The following is a 15,703-nucleotide window of genomic DNA, read 5'->3' as shown; positions in this document are numbered from 1 at the left end:
CACCAGAGCATCACCATCAGAGAAAATATCTTATTTGAGTGGGTTACTTTTGTTTGTATTAAAAGGCTTAATGGTGGACCAAAAATCCTTTGACTTTGGTCCATCAACACTATATTTGTATTAACTTCCAGCAGTACCCGTGCAAACATTTATCTCAGTATTTCAACTCTTTAAAAGATTGTAGGTATTGACAGTACTTTGATTATGCCTGTGCGAGATTTAGCGTTGAAATATCGCGAGAATTACTGTCAGCTTCCTGTTTTGCGGCTCCACGATCCCAGGTTTCAAAATGGGATTGTTTGACATGGATTTCTTGGACGATGTGCGGCGCATGAACCCGCGACAGGTAATTCAAACTTTCATTTTATTCTAGTCTTCATTTCTGGTAGAACAAAATGCATGCATCCTCACGTGTGTTGATCAAGTCAACACCAATACGCGGCAGTTCGCGTTTCCTCTGTCGTACACAAAGTAAACTATACGAGGAAATAATATTTTTGCGGGTTATCACTGAAAAAGTTACTATGAATATGATGTTATTTCTCTGTGATTTACAAGATCAGAACATTTGACTGAATATACAAGGAGCTTGGGCTGTTTTTCTTGGTTGTTTTGTTTTTTTTTTCAATCCGTATCTGGAACCACACCATATGGTCGCGTATATATCTTGTGTATACTGTCCATAGTAGGCCTAGGGTCAATTAATTTGGAACGGGATACATTAAATCACAACTATACCGATTCTACACGGTTACAACACAGAAGGGTTCAGTCTAATATCAGTGTACGCAAATGATTTCTAATTTTACCAGACATTCGGTCGGTAAACAATCTAGCTTTACTGGACCAAAAATAATTTTACCAGACCAAATTTTCTTATGTGCAAAATTCAGTCTTTACGCTTAATGCTTCTGACTACATGCCTATAGGGCAAATGAGAGTACAAAATTTGGTAGCCCAAATAAGATTTTACTAGCCCAAATGTTGTGTAGGAATGATTCAACATGATTCAAAATTTCAAGTTTAAACATTTTTAATGAGTATAACAAAATAAATTCAGCTCTCTTTCATCTTATAATTCTGTCATTTCACAGTCAGTATCTTCAGAATCCTCGCATCCTTATTCTTCTAGTTCTTCATAATCACTCTTTGATTAGATAATATCCTAATAAAGGTAAAAACAAGGGTTAATCACTAGTCTCATATTCTGAAAGTCTGAGGCGGTCACTTGTAGTTGTTAATTTGGCGCATAGTGTTTACACCATTTATTATTTTCGTGTCCTTTTACAGAATCAATTTTATAATTATCAGATCCAGACACGAACTTACAATTTGCAGTGTTTTCCTTTCTGTACCAGATGCAATATATGAGATCATCATCAGTGATTGGGAAGGCTATGCGCCCTGCGCCATAGTCCCATTCAGGTGAAAATTGGCGCATTAAATTATATAATCCATGCGCCAAAGTGCGCATTCATTATCGATTATAGCTTATGTTTTTTCTCTAGAAGTGAATTGGGTACGACTTACTTATTTTTTGTACTTTCATTTTTAATTCCTATGTATTCTGATACACCGAATCTCATTGGTTGAAGCAATACAAATCAAAATAGATGACCAACAAGCTATTTCCTCTTACATCACATCTCATCACGTCTTCTCATGCTTATTCTTTAGCGTTTAAGCTTCAGAAGTCCAAGGACATATATAGAAACAACAGAAAGTGAAAAAAAAAATAATGAGAAAAAAACAACGAGAGACCGTCTTCAAATACCAATACCGATAAAGGCAATTATACCGTTGAGAAGGGGACATTGAAACAAAGAAGAAACATTTTCAAGAGCAGTGAAAAATATTGTGGTCATGGTTCAGTTTCAATTAAAACAATAATGTTCCACTGCTCATTTGCTATTTATTGAAAATGGCCTTTCAAAATATGTTGATGGCCCATTAAATCTGAAAATGGCCCATTGAAAACTTAAACCGTGGGGCCATAGTCCCATATAGGCCAACTTCCCAATCACTGCATCGTTGTATTCAAATGAGGGCCGATTCTCCTGCCAAGCACGCTAACATTTTCTTTGTCACTTTGTTTCCTTAGCGGCAACTTTCTCTGTAAGAACGGGTTGTTTCACTGATTTCCTACCAGGAATTGCACATTCTTTATATTTTAGTAGGGCCAGGGGATCATAATCTCCGCCAGATATACATAACAGACTTACAGGGCATGTGTGTCAATAATATTTGGTAGTCTGATCCCGATTTTACTAAACACGGTTATCGGTGGGCCTACTGGGTTTTTTTTTAAGACTGAAAATTTTTTATCGACTGAAATTTATATATCTACCCTGATTTAGGTCAATTCAACTTAATTGATAAATTATCATCCCCACCCGCCCCTCAAAAATTGGCCCGCCACGAATTTTTTTACTTTGTGAAAATTTCGATTTCCGAAATATTTTCATGTCCGACTCCGGTATTCAGTGATTCCAAAGGTCCGTCGGACATTGGCAGATGTCCAGTAATTTTTGTTTTGGTCCGATCAGTATCAATTGTTGGCCGGACCAAGTGTCCAATAATTTTTTTTTCAATAAAATACATGATTAGATAAATTTTCAATTTTTAGCAGCATGTCCCAAAATTTATTCTGTTCTTTAGTCATTGCAAACAGAAAACGTATTTACATTTAACTCAAATATCTATCAAACTTGCAATCCTCTTCAATTCCCCCCGAGAGGGTGATAATATAATTGAGCATGCAATATCCCGTGAAACTACAGACGTCTTTGAAGAGTAAATAACAGGTAAATAAAGCGTTTAAACTATACTCTGATCAAGAAGTACTTGAACAACAAGGGCACGTTTGATTGAAGAATTTGAGTTACGCGAATTGCTTGAGTTTTAAACAACTGTATATTTCATAACACTGGTGTTGAACACGGGTTGGAAAAGTTTACTCCGCTAACAAATCTGAGGTGAAGTGCTTGGGCTAATAAAGTACGTCACCGATGCCATTCTGGGCCAGAAAGTTCAAATTCACATGAAAGCTTCCTGATATAGTGCAGATTCAAGTTTCCTAAAATCATGGCCCCCGGGGTAGGGTAAGATGACAATCGGGGATCAAAGTTTTACATGGGAATATATTGGGAACATCTTTAAAAATCTTTCTTCTCAAGTACCACAGGGCCTGAAAGTTCAAATTTACATGAAATTTTAAGCTTCCTGATATAGGGTAAATTCAAGTTTGTCAAAATCATGGTCCCCAAGGGTAGGGTGGGGCCAATAGGGGATTAATTTGTCTATCAAATTTTGGTCTGGTAAAATGTGATTTGGTCCAGTAATATCTCGACCATTACTGGACCAAATGTCCAGTAAATACCAGAAGACCTTGGGAAGCACTGCGGTATTTACACTTGTTTACATTTCCAGTATAGCAAAATATACGTGAAAAGCCACGTGAAGAAAATAGATCTATATGGTTTTGTTAATTTCTCGCGTTGATACAGGCGTAAATCTTGAAGTTAGGTATATTTCTGTTTGAAATTAAAGCTTAACCGGAAATGATATGTCTGTGAAAATAGCATAGATTGATATCCACCTGGCATTAAATGATGCGCATCTGTTGAAAAAAAAATCATGTCTTTAATATTTTTCTCAGAAAATAAAAATTTAAAAATAAAATCCTCCCACCCGCCCCATACGTTTTGTTGTCCCTGGATGATAATCTACTAATTAAGTTGAACTGGCCTTACCTTGCGTAGAATACGTTTATTTGGAAAAACTGAAATAGTTTAACATGTTTAATACCGGAAATACTATATACCAAACAAAAATACAACACCGGACATTTGGTCAGGAACTATACAAATTTTAACTTTTACCGGTCCGACGTTTTTTGCATACTCTGGTATAATGAGGAAATGAAAACAAAATACCTAAAACCAAAGGAATTCACTGATGCATATCTTTAACATTTTGGCCAAAATGGCATTGGGTCGAAGTGTCAATATACCATAATTTTGTTAGAACGCAATAATATGGGTAACGGTAGGCAAAATATAAAAAAAAAAATATGGGCCGAAGTATCTCCGGCAAAAAAGTTCCTGTTCCTGTATCAAGATTTGACATTAACTTTTTTGAGCACTGGACTGATCATTTTCTATTACAGCTGTACTACCAGATGTTGAATTTTGGGATTATTTTCTATCACAGTTGCACTACAAGGTGTTGAATTTTGGGATTATTTTCTATTACAGCTGTACTATCAGGTGTTGAATTTCGGAATGATTGTGTCCTCAGCATTGATGATCTGGAAAGGATTGATGGTCGTCACCGGCAGTGAAAGTCCCATAGTGGTCGTTCTCAGGTACTTATCAAAAACTTTCTTATCGCCTGACCACCTCCCTCTCTCACTTGTTGTCCAGTGTTGTCTTAATGACTGAGCACCTTACACTGATGTGTTGTGTTAATGACTGACCACCTTACACTCTGATGTGTTAATGACTGACCATCTTACACTCTGATGTGATGTGTTAATGACTGACCACCTTACACTCTGATGTGTTGTGTTAATGACTGACCACCTTACACTCTGATGTGTTGTGTTAATGACCACCTTACACTCTGATGTGTTAATGACTGACCACCTTACACTCTGATGTGTTAATGACTGACCACCTTACACTCTGATGTGTTAATGACTGACCACCTTACACTCTGATGTGATGTGTTAATGACTGACCACCTTACACTCTGATGTGATGTGTTAATGACCACCTTACACTCTGATGTGATGTGTTAATGACTGACCACCTTACACTCTGATGTGTTGTGTTAATGACTGACCACCTTACACTCTGATGTCTTAATGACTGACCACCTTACACTCTGATGTCTTAATGACTGACCACCTTACACTCTGATGTCTTAATGACTGACCACCTTACACTCTGATGTCTTAATGACTGACCACCTTACACTCTGATGTCTTAATGACTGACCACCTTACACTCTGATGTGTTGTGTTAATGACTGACCACCTTACACTCTGATGTCTTAATGACTGACCACCTTACTCTGATGTCTTAATGACTGACCACCTTACTCTGATGTGATGTGTTAATGACTGACCACCTCCATGTCAGTGACATTTTGACCAGTATTTTCGTAGATTTTGTGGGTACCAGGAATTTCAAACCAAAATGATATATCCATTTCAAATTATGGTTTTGTTTAGGTTTTTTTGTTGTTGTTTTTTTTTTTGACAACCCAAATAAATTAATTTAATTTTAAACCACCTGAGATCAAAAAAGAATTCTGATTTTTCAGCTTAACACAATAGGTCAAGGGTTTGTAAGAGCTGCTAATCAAGATGAAAGATGTATAAGTGATTTGTGTTTACATTTCCAATGCTTTTGCCTTTGCAACTGAAATGATAACCATTATCTCATGATGAGTATAAACTGTGGTGGGCAAATGAATCTTGACACATATAATATGAATATATTGTAAAGAATTCTGCAACAGAAATTAAAGTAAAATGTAAATATAAGAAACAAAATTTATTTTTCAGTAATGCTTCACCCCGGTATACTTGTTATGAAGGGTGCATTAGTGCTTCATGATGTACACACAAACATAAAGCGTCACAGCTCATCCTTTCATGTATATTTCAAAAAATTAAATTTATTTCATGAATGAACAATGGATTTTGTGTTAAACAGTGGGAGTATGGAACCAGCCTTTTTCCGAGGTGACCTACTTTTCCTGACCAACTACAGAGAGGAACCAATCAGAGTTGGAGAAATTGTTGTATTTAAAATCGAGGGACGAGATATTCCCATTGTCCACAGAGTGCTGAAAGTCCATGAAAAGTATGTAAGATGTATCATTTACTACTAAGGTGTATAACTTGTGTTAGATTCACTGCAAAAGTGTGAGCATGCAAGATTCACCAAAATTCAATACTAGCAGTGGAACGGAGGACCCAAGATGCACTGAAAATCAGAGGGGGGGGAAGGGGGGGGGGGGGGGCTTAGCTTTAAACGTCATGTTTCCAGATTTTTACAAGAATTATTATGATAACAACAACAGTAGCTTGAAGTCCTTACATCTTCCAGTGTTTTACTGTAAGTTTGATATTTCTTTTATTTTAAACTGAAGCAATGGTCGAAACATTCTCCTTAAACAATTTACATGTACAACCAACCAACCATTAAATTTCTTTTGACGAGTCAGAATGGTACAAAGTTATATATATACAAATATTCACATGTAATATATATTTTTTAGTTCACACGATATTCCTCACAGCAGGGTTGTGACAGTAATTCAAATTTATATTTAGTAAAATGCCACTTTTCAGGCAAGTGATGTGATCTTTGAGCCTCATGTGTTTATTTCTCTAAAGGCATTCGCCGTGTAAAATCATTATTTCTCTGTATTAATAATTCATGCATTGACTTACAGTTAAATTTCTTTGTCTGACATATATTTTGGGATCATTGATTTTAAGTTAAATGTGATTTCTTTAAAGATGTTGAGAAAAATTTGCTTGGCAGTGGGATGTATTTATAAAATTGACAAAGAAATGTTGACCAAAACTGAACTCCAAAGGAAGCGAATGACTATAAATCATGCATTGGTGCAGATCCATATAAGCATGAAAAAAATCTGTGTGTATTTACGTGAACTTTGAAATAATAGTCTCTCATTTTGAATTCCGTTTACAGAGAAGACGGAAAAGTACGATTCCTGACCAAGGGAGATAATAACTCAGTTGATGACCGTGGGTTGTATGCCCCTGGACAGCTGTGGCTGGAGAAAAAAGACGTAGTCGGACGAGCGAGAGGGTAGGCGGATTAGAAATTTATAAGGCCAAAAAAATTAATATAAATAGTTTCTGAGGCCAAACATTTCAAATTTCAATGAGACAGGCAGGTATTTTTTTTAGCTCATATGAGCCTTTAGCTCAAGTGAGCTTTTCTGATCAAAATTTGTCCTTAATCTGTTGTTGGTGTAAACTTTTCACATTTTCCTCTTCTCCAGAACCATTGAGCTAATTTCAACCAAACTTGGCACAAAGCATCCTTGGGTGAAGGACTTTCAAGTTTGTCCTAATGAAGGGCCATGTACCCTTCAAAGGAGAGATAATCACAAAAATAGGGTGGGATCATTTAGAAATCTTCTCAAGAACCACTGGGACAGAGGAGCTGAAATTTACATGAAAACTTCCTGACATAGTGCAGATTCAAGTTTGTTCAAATCATGACCCCTGGGGATAGGATTGGGCCACAATAGGGGATCAAAGTTTTACATGCAAATATGTATGGAAAATCTTTAGATATGGGCCAAGGTGACTCAAGTGAGCAATGTGGCCCATAGGCTTCTTTTTTATTTATTTTTTATATACCTGGCTGTAGCATGAGTTATCTTTCTTTTTATGTTGACTGTAGAATGACTTATAATACGGTAATGGATCAATACATGTATAAAGTTTGTTGTCAGAATACCTGTCCATCTACTCAAGATTTCTTTGAAACACGTGTACAATGCTAATGATCACAAATGTAATGATTTTAATACTTTCTGGCAAATATGGTCTTTTATTCTATAAGTTTTTAATTTCACTAATGTCTTAATATTGATTCTTTGAAGGTACACTGCAATCTCTTTCTTTTTTTCTTTCCAATCTTACATCCTATAGATTTATCTTTATTTCTTTATATCTGCTCTTTCTTTTTCTTTCTCTCTTAAAAAATAGAGCTACAATGAAATATGAAATATTGAGCAAATAATCAATCTGTACTGACTGTGAATCAGGGGTCAACATTATACAATTATTGCTGTTTTTGAGGTCAATACGATGATTTAGACACCTGAGGAGTACAATATTCACCGAGCCCTTCGGGCTCGGTGAATATTGTACTTCAAAGGTGGCTAAATCATCGTGTTGACCTCAAAAACAGCAATGATTGTTTTATTATATGATTAAAAAAAAACTTCAAGATTGTTCTTTGCTTTGTAAGTTTCAACGACCTATTTTTGGTCCTATGTGGAAAAAATAATTTCTTATGTTCACCTGGAAGGTCACGTGCAGGTAAACATAACGTAGTATAATTTCTACATTGTTGGATCTCAGCCAATGAGAGAGCTAGGAATTATTCAATCATATAATAATAACGGTTGTCCGCTTGTCCAGCACCAGTGGAAAAACATTTCAGACAAGTGAATATTGATGGGCACTTGTCCGATTGGACAAGTGCTTTTTTATGTAAAGAAGTCTCCAAACAATTTTGTGAAAAGTTTATCGGTAGTTCAGAGTCGGAAGTACATGTGTAATGCATGGAAAATGAACTTCGATCCCGATATCAATCGCTATGTAAACTAGCTGAGTCAAACTCAATCGGGATTGGTGCTCACTTATTGCGTACTACTTTCAATCATCCATGGATATTATGAAGTCATTGATTCAAGACAGGAAGTCTAGATAAAATTTTGTTTTATGCGTTTGTTGTTTTTATCAAGAGAATAAGATAAATAAAAATCAATCAAGCAGGTATAAAAATAGACTATATATTAAGTAAATTAAATACAGTTTTCAAGTTGACAATATTAGATCCTTTTTTGAAAATTTTTCGGACAAGTTAAGTTGAAGTTCGGGCGAGTAAATATCTTTGTCCCTTGTCCGAATGGACAAGTAGGGAAAAAAGTTAATGTTGAGCCCTGTGAATATACTTAGATATGTATTTATTACATGTATATTTGTACTTTTGAAATAAGATACCATTGTATTCCTCTTCATGTGAAAAAAAAATTAAATAAAAGAAAATTAAGCAATGGAATTTTTATTTTTATAAAAAATAGCTTCACATTACTTACTTTGAAATGTAAACTATTATTCGCAAGCGCTTGCACATAAATGAGTATGCATTCAAAAATTATTTGATTAAGAAGAAAAAAATGCTTCAAAAATTTTAATAAAACATTCTGAAAGTTTTACATAAATGATAAATATCTATAACACAGAAGCTGCCTCATTTACATAAATAAACAAATATAAATTTGGGGAAAAAATCAATGCGGTACCTTTTCAACGGCTGCGGAGGGGCCTCAGAAACTATTGATTAATTTTTTTTTGTTGGCCTAATCAAATAATTACAGTATATCTATGACAGTTGTTTATTTTATTGTTCAATGTATGAATATCTAAAACTCAAGAATACTTTGAAAAAAGAAAGCTTTAACTGCAAAATATGAAACATTTGTGTGGCAGTCTAATTCATCATCTTGTAGAAGAGTTGTCTAGCAGTGTCTTTGTATGCACATTCTTTGATATTTAATTATTTGATATGCATTTTGTTTACATTTCAGATTTGTGCCGTATGTAGGAATAGTCACCATTCTGATGAATGATTATCCAAAGTTTAAAGTAAGAGACTATGTTTTCTGTCAGGAACAATTTATCTGGAACCAAACTCCCTATGAACGTGTATTAGAACCCCCTAATAGGCATTTCAGAAAATATTTTTGATATTCAATTCAAATCAGAAGTTTATTTCCTTTCCAGATCTCACAACATAATAATTACTGTACATCACTTTTATTTTGCGAGGCCTTCACGCTGATGCAATGATGCATTGATTTTCACAAGACATGACTTTTGCTTATATATTATGATTACTACAGTTACTTGATCTGAAGAGTCGGATCACGTCGAGTTGACAGGTGCGGATTATCAGATCACACGAGATGTGATGCATCGAGTTTGATCTGATGATACGTGCCTGTCAACGAGACGTGATCCAACTCTTCGAATCAAGTTACTGTAGTAATGATAAATTTATTTTGTACCCACTCATGTATTTGGGCAGACATATTGTGCAGGCGGACATATAGAAACTCAACAATCCATGTTTATAAGATGATAAATGTAATCCAAATTATCAAAAGCACAAAGATAACAGTAAAATTGTTGTTTTTGTACCCAGTTTTGTTTGTGACGTGGTCAATATTTTCCACAAAAGAATTTTGCATTGATGCATTTTGACGTCAGAGAGACATGATCACACTGTGTATTTTACAATACTAAAACATAGATTACTGATAGGTATATAATAAGATTATTTATTGCCTAATAAGATTAATTATTTATCGCTTAAGTCTTCGATATAATCATTTTGTAATAATTTATTAGCAAAAACTGAAGTTTCATGAATGTCTAGTCTTGAGAAATTACAAAATGGCAAGATTGTGGTCCCGAGTTCGAGCCTGCGGATCGACAACTATATTTCTGAATTGCTGGAGCTGTTTCTGTGCACTTTATTTGAACAATTTAAACAAGGCAAAACTGTAAAGATGCACAAAAGAATAGTGATAATGAGTATTTGTCTGCGAAAATAGTAGAATATGAAATAGATAGAAGGAAATTAGCAGAAAGCATAATGATAGGGAGTAAATAAGCCTGTTGCCCTTTTCCCTAAAAAAAATTTTGACATGGAAGATCAAAATTTAAGAATGCTGTAATTTCCTTATGATTCATCACTGGTGGATTTTCTGAATGAGCATTGAAAGTGTATCTTTGGTTTCTAAAACTTGAATACTTACTTAAAACATTAAACTCAGACCAAAAAGGTTATCTTAACATAGTTCCACCCTCCTGAGACTTCATAAGATTTCGCAAAGTCAATGTTTTAACAAGATTTATGCATGACAGGAACATCAATTTTGTTGGAGTGTTTTTCAATAGTTATTGTAAAAACAATTGTTAACCATAATATATTTTAAAAGTTGAAGTTATATATGAATTATCAATTATATATTTTAGAATATTGAATTCAAGGGCAATAACTCTGTTTTCATTAAATTGTTTATCAATTCCATTATGCGATAGATTTCCTTTAATTTTCACAAACATTTCGTATATGTTTTAAAGAAAAAGTTTCATGAAATGGTTATGAATACTATTATATCGTTTCAACCAGTTTTTGTGAAATTTTGATAATGCTATATAAGGAAAATTGCAATTGTTTGGCGTTGATACAGGTATATATGTATACTTACTGAAAAAAAAATTACTAATTCCGTAACATACTTATTTTATCATTTTTATTTGTTACTAAGATATTATTTGAAGAATCAACAATCAAATATAAGATTGAAACTATAATTCTAGAGGGGTGGAAGTACCTTAATTGTAAGATGAAAAAGTGAAGATAATTTTCAATCTCACAACTCCTATAAAGAATACAAAATAGAGTTAGGCAAACACGGGTCCCTGGATATACCAGCATTGGGATTAAGTGCCTAGGAGGAGTAAGCATCCCCTGTTGACTGATCACACCCGCCATGAGCCCTATATCTTTGTATTCCTTATAGGAGTTATAAGATTGATCACTGTTTGTTATCTTCACCTTTCTTGACCTTGTATAAGAAGTGTCCCTCTAGGTGTGGCTGGGTGGGTGACATAGAGAGATGTTTGCCCATCACCTTTAGGTTTAGAGCACCTACTAGGTATGTTTTATACAATTTGCCCATCACCTTTAGGTTTAGAGCACCTAGCAGTGATTTTTTAGGCCCATTTTGGGTCCGAATTTCGGCCCTTTCCCCTCCTAAAAATTGCCAATTTTTTTCCAATTTAGCTTGCATTTTCCCCAATAATAAAATTATGAAAGGAAAACGTATTTGAAAAAAATAAACATTCAGTGTGAATTATATACATAAGACTTAACATAGAGTTATGGGAATGATGATTTGGATAGAATAGTTGAACATTTTAGAAGGTTAAAGAAAATTAGATGTGTAAAAATTAATAAAGATATTAATATAATGTTTGATATGCCTTTAAAATTTCTTTACGATGAAATTGATTTTTCCCAATTTGACTGAAATGTCGACAATTTTTCCAAATTCGAAAGCCACAGGACCCTTTTTAAAAAATATAGAAAAATCACTGCCTATGTATGTTTTATACAATTTGCCCATCATCTGTCGGTCTATAATGACCAGTTATATATTACGATTTATTTATTATACTGATTATCACTGAGTTATATCTTGTTTATGTGTGCTTTCCGTTTACAGTTTTCTTTTTCTTTTCTGTTTCAGTATGCCATACTTGCTTGCCTGGGTTTATTTGTGCTAATTCATCGAGAATAACAAAGACCAACAAAAAAAAATTAAAAATGGGGGGGAAATAGAAATTAGAAGTATTGAATTTAGCAGGAGGATGTAAAGAATTTAGTCAGAATGTGTGGGAGTCTGTCAGTGCTTGTAACTATTTACCATTGGTGACAGGGAATGTGTTTTGTGTATGTAAATAATGTGAACATTACGGTATCAATGTATTTATACCTAGTTTTGTGGATTTTGAATGGTTGTAAGAAAAATTATGGGACTGACTTTGGATGAATGTGAATGGAAGAGTTGTAAATTTCGGTAGATTGTGTTTTAAAGTAGTCTGTGTAAATGTGTCAAGTGTTACTCTGTATAAATTTTATTAAATCACTGGAACTCATTTTCACCGTCACATAAAATTTGTGTTGTGTCCGACTGTTAATGAGGTGTGGTACATTGACTCTTCATATTGACATATTATTTGATTTGTTAAGATCAGGGTCTGAATCTCCAGCACTTTTAGATACAGAGCAGGCATTTCTGTCGCGGAGTAATACAGTGGGTGTCCTTTGATGTGATTAGTGCAATATTCAATTCAAGAAATCATAAAACTGATGTAAAATGCAGGGCTTCTCTCGTGTCTATTTTTATGAGAAACATTTTAATTGTTATTACACCATGTATTGTAATTTTATCATGTGTTGTAATGCTGTCAAAAATTTAGTGTTTGCCTGATTATATTGATAAAAACTAGGAAGTTATGATATGTATTTGATACTATTTGTTGAAAGTCAGAATAATCACTTAAACCTTGTGAATATATAGGCCTCTTCTCATTGCTGTACATTTACATCAAAGTCTAACAAGGTGCTTTCATAACATGATCATTGTTCTTATTTCTCGTAACACCCCTCCCTCCCCACTTTAATGTAGGTGTAGTGTTCTTCACATCTTATACCAGTGCCACTTTGACAGTAATAAAATTTCTCAGTTGAACATGGTATGTTTCAGCAGTTGTCAATCATTTTACACTCTTTTAAATGACCCAATTAAATTATTTGGTCATCTTTCAATCATGATGATTTGAAATTAGGACATGATGACTGTACACCCGAGGTGGTCAGTTTACACCTTATAATCAAGTGTCATTTGGTGTAGTGTAGTGTTCATGTATCCACAACCAGTGTTCAACGTCTCCTCGAACGCAATGCAGCACACATCAGTCACCACTTGTTCTCTTCCTTTATATCTAATTCCGCTTTTAACCATTGCACCTTTAATTTGGTGTATAATCCATTGAATTCTACACAGTAACCCTACCTGACCTGCAAGCACAGCCAGTTTTGTTGGGTTTTTTTTTTTTTTCTTTGTTACGTATACATGTAGGTATTCTTACGCGCCATTTCAAAAACGTTAATTCAAAGTTTTTGATGAGAGAAACTATTTGTTTTTCTATTTTAAAAACATAATTAAATGATAAGAAATAAAACTTATCATTCTTTATTTGTTGCATGTATCAAACGAAAAATTGAACGGAGTTTTCCATCCAATTTTTGGTTTGATACATGCATCAAATAAAGAATTATAAGTTTCATTTCTTGAATACTTTTCAGTGGTAAAAACCGGTCCCACATGATCGGGCTTTTCCGACAAGCGGAAAAACGAGCTTGTGAGAAGTAACGATTGTGGTAAAAACAGGTTCGTACCCAAGTTAGTAGGATAAGTATTCGAATGTTCTTTCTTGCTCCTATATAGCGTATCCAGACGAGAGGGACATTAAACAAGATGCAATCAATACTCCCATGTATAATACACCAACCAATCACATCCAACGTTTGAAAGATGACACATGCGCAGTGTCATTACAAGACCGACATATTGCTACCACACTAACCCACATCTTTCACTCATATGGAGACGTCACCATTGCCGGTGAAGGGCTGCAAAATTTGGGCCTATGATCGGCGCTTACGGCCTTTGAGCAGGGAGGGATCTTTATCATGTCACACCTGCTGTGACACGGGACCTCGGTTTTTGCGGTCTCATCCGAAAGACTGTATCCCTTGTAGAAGACAGGACCGGATTAGTTGGGTCAGGTAGAGTTCAAATCATATATGAGTTGAAAATTTCTCCGTTCTATTAAACCCCAAGTTCATACTCGGATTCATACCGAAGTCGCCACAAGTTGGCGCCAGACATGCGCATTCACTAATAAATCTAGAATTCGGTTCATACCTTAGTAAGGTAAATACTCCGATGTTCGTTCTTACTCCCATGTATAATACTCCAGCCAATCACATCCATCGTTTGAAAACTGACACAAGCGCAGTGTTATTCTAAGACCGACATATTGCTACCACACTAACCCTCATAGAAGGCAGGGTTACTTGAGTAGAGTTCAAATGTCACAAACATCATAAAAGTTGAAACTCTCTCCGTTCGGTTGCAATTCGAGTAGCACGAGTTCGTACTCAGGTACGAACCGAAGTCGCCCCCCGTGTAACACACCCGATATCACCTTCACTCTAATAATAAACATTCAAGGACATAAACTCTTAAAACGTTGAAGGGATGAATGCTTATTTATTAAAGATATTTAAACAAATATTAATAATTTTAATGAGAGATATAGGAAAAATCTCGTGTTGACAGAACTAATATATGCAAATACGCGAATTTTTTAATCGCGTTTGAATCATGGCGACTTATTGGTCACTTTGTTCGACCCCCGTCCGTTTGTCTTTACTTCCTAACCTTTGATATCATTTGGTCATGGGCATTAAATGGAGAGAAAAAAAACCCCGATTATTTTCTTTCCTAACAACGAAAATTAGTACGAATGTAATTTTTACGTGGAGTGGGTACATATTACACACTTAAACAAAAAAGTAAGGTATGCCGCTTTTAAATAAATTTACTTTCTCCCTCCATTTTGGTGTTTAAGATTGATTGAGTGTATATTGTTTAACGTCATTCTCAAGAATCTCACTCACATGGATGACGTCACCATTGCCGGTGAAGTGCTGTAAAATGCAGGCCTATGCTTGTTGTTATGGCCATTTAGTAGGAAGGGATCTTTATCGTGCCACACCTGCTGTTACACGAGACCTCGGTTTTTACGGTCTCATTCGAAGAATCGCCCCATTTAGTCGCTTCTTGCGACAAGTAAGGTGTACTAGAGACTTATTCTAACCCGGATCCCCACGAATATATGAAAAGAACTGTGGCACTATTCCGACCGTTCCATTTGTAAAACACAGTACAATAGTGTACAAACGACACAATATTGAATAAGACTGCTTGATTGTCCATCCCTTCACACTCAATTTAAAAACGACCCTAGCTCTAGGTGAAGTGTCACAAATTTTGACCCTCACTTGACGGTGTGACCGTGCCAGTTTCTGTTCTCATCCGAAAAGTCACGTGATTCACGAAAAAGTAGCCCCTGTACTATACAACACCAATATGTATATAGCTGTCTTTCAATACAATCGGAGACTGAATTAGGAGGGGTGTCTGGATATATCGGGGGGTTGTGGCGGGGAGGGGGGGTACGAAAGAAAATATTTTCATCCTATTCTATGATAAA

The 15,703-nt window shown here is 35.1% G+C and overlaps 1 protein-coding gene across 2 annotated transcripts; it reads left to right on the top strand.

The window, feature by feature from the left end:
* The first annotated feature begins 206 nt into the window (after positions 1-206).
* Positions 207-13,110, top strand: LOC125662483 (signal peptidase complex catalytic subunit SEC11A). 2 transcript variants are annotated; one of them, XM_048894720.2, is made up of 6 exons: positions 207-346; positions 4,257-4,366; positions 5,724-5,873; positions 6,732-6,851; positions 9,373-9,430; positions 12,106-13,110. In XM_048894720.2, exons 1-6 carry the CDS (start codon positions 290-292, stop codon positions 12,154-12,156), a joined length of 546 nt encoding a protein of 181 aa, XP_048750677.1. In that variant the 5' UTR covers positions 207-289; the 3' UTR covers positions 12,157-13,110. The 2 variants fall into 2 exon arrangements, with proteins under 2 accessions (XP_048750677.1, XP_056003310.1); XM_056147335.1 differs by lacking the exon at positions 207-346 and adding an exon at positions 1,405-1,425.
* Positions 13,111-15,703: the final 2,593 nt, after the last annotated feature.

The sequence above is a fragment of the Ostrea edulis genome, chromosome 8 (assembly GCF_947568905.1).
Source record: "Ostrea edulis chromosome 8, xbOstEdul1.1, whole genome shotgun sequence".
In the NCBI taxonomy this organism is placed as follows: domain Eukaryota; kingdom Metazoa; phylum Mollusca; class Bivalvia; order Ostreida; family Ostreidae; genus Ostrea; species Ostrea edulis.
This window is presented reverse-complemented; position numbering and strand designations above follow the sequence as displayed.

Coding starts and splice junctions, on each gene's coding strand:
- LOC125662483 (XM_048894720.2), top strand. CDS start 290: ATGGGATTGTTTGACATGGATTTCTTGGACGATGTGCGGCGCATGAAC. Junction 347..4,256: donor GGCGCATGAACCCGCGACAG/GTAATTCAAACT, acceptor TTTCTATTACAG/CTGTACTATCAGGTGTTGAA. Junction 5,874..6,731: donor GTGCTGAAAGTCCATGAAAA/GTATGTAAGATG, acceptor TTCCGTTTACAG/AGAAGACGGAAAAGTACGAT.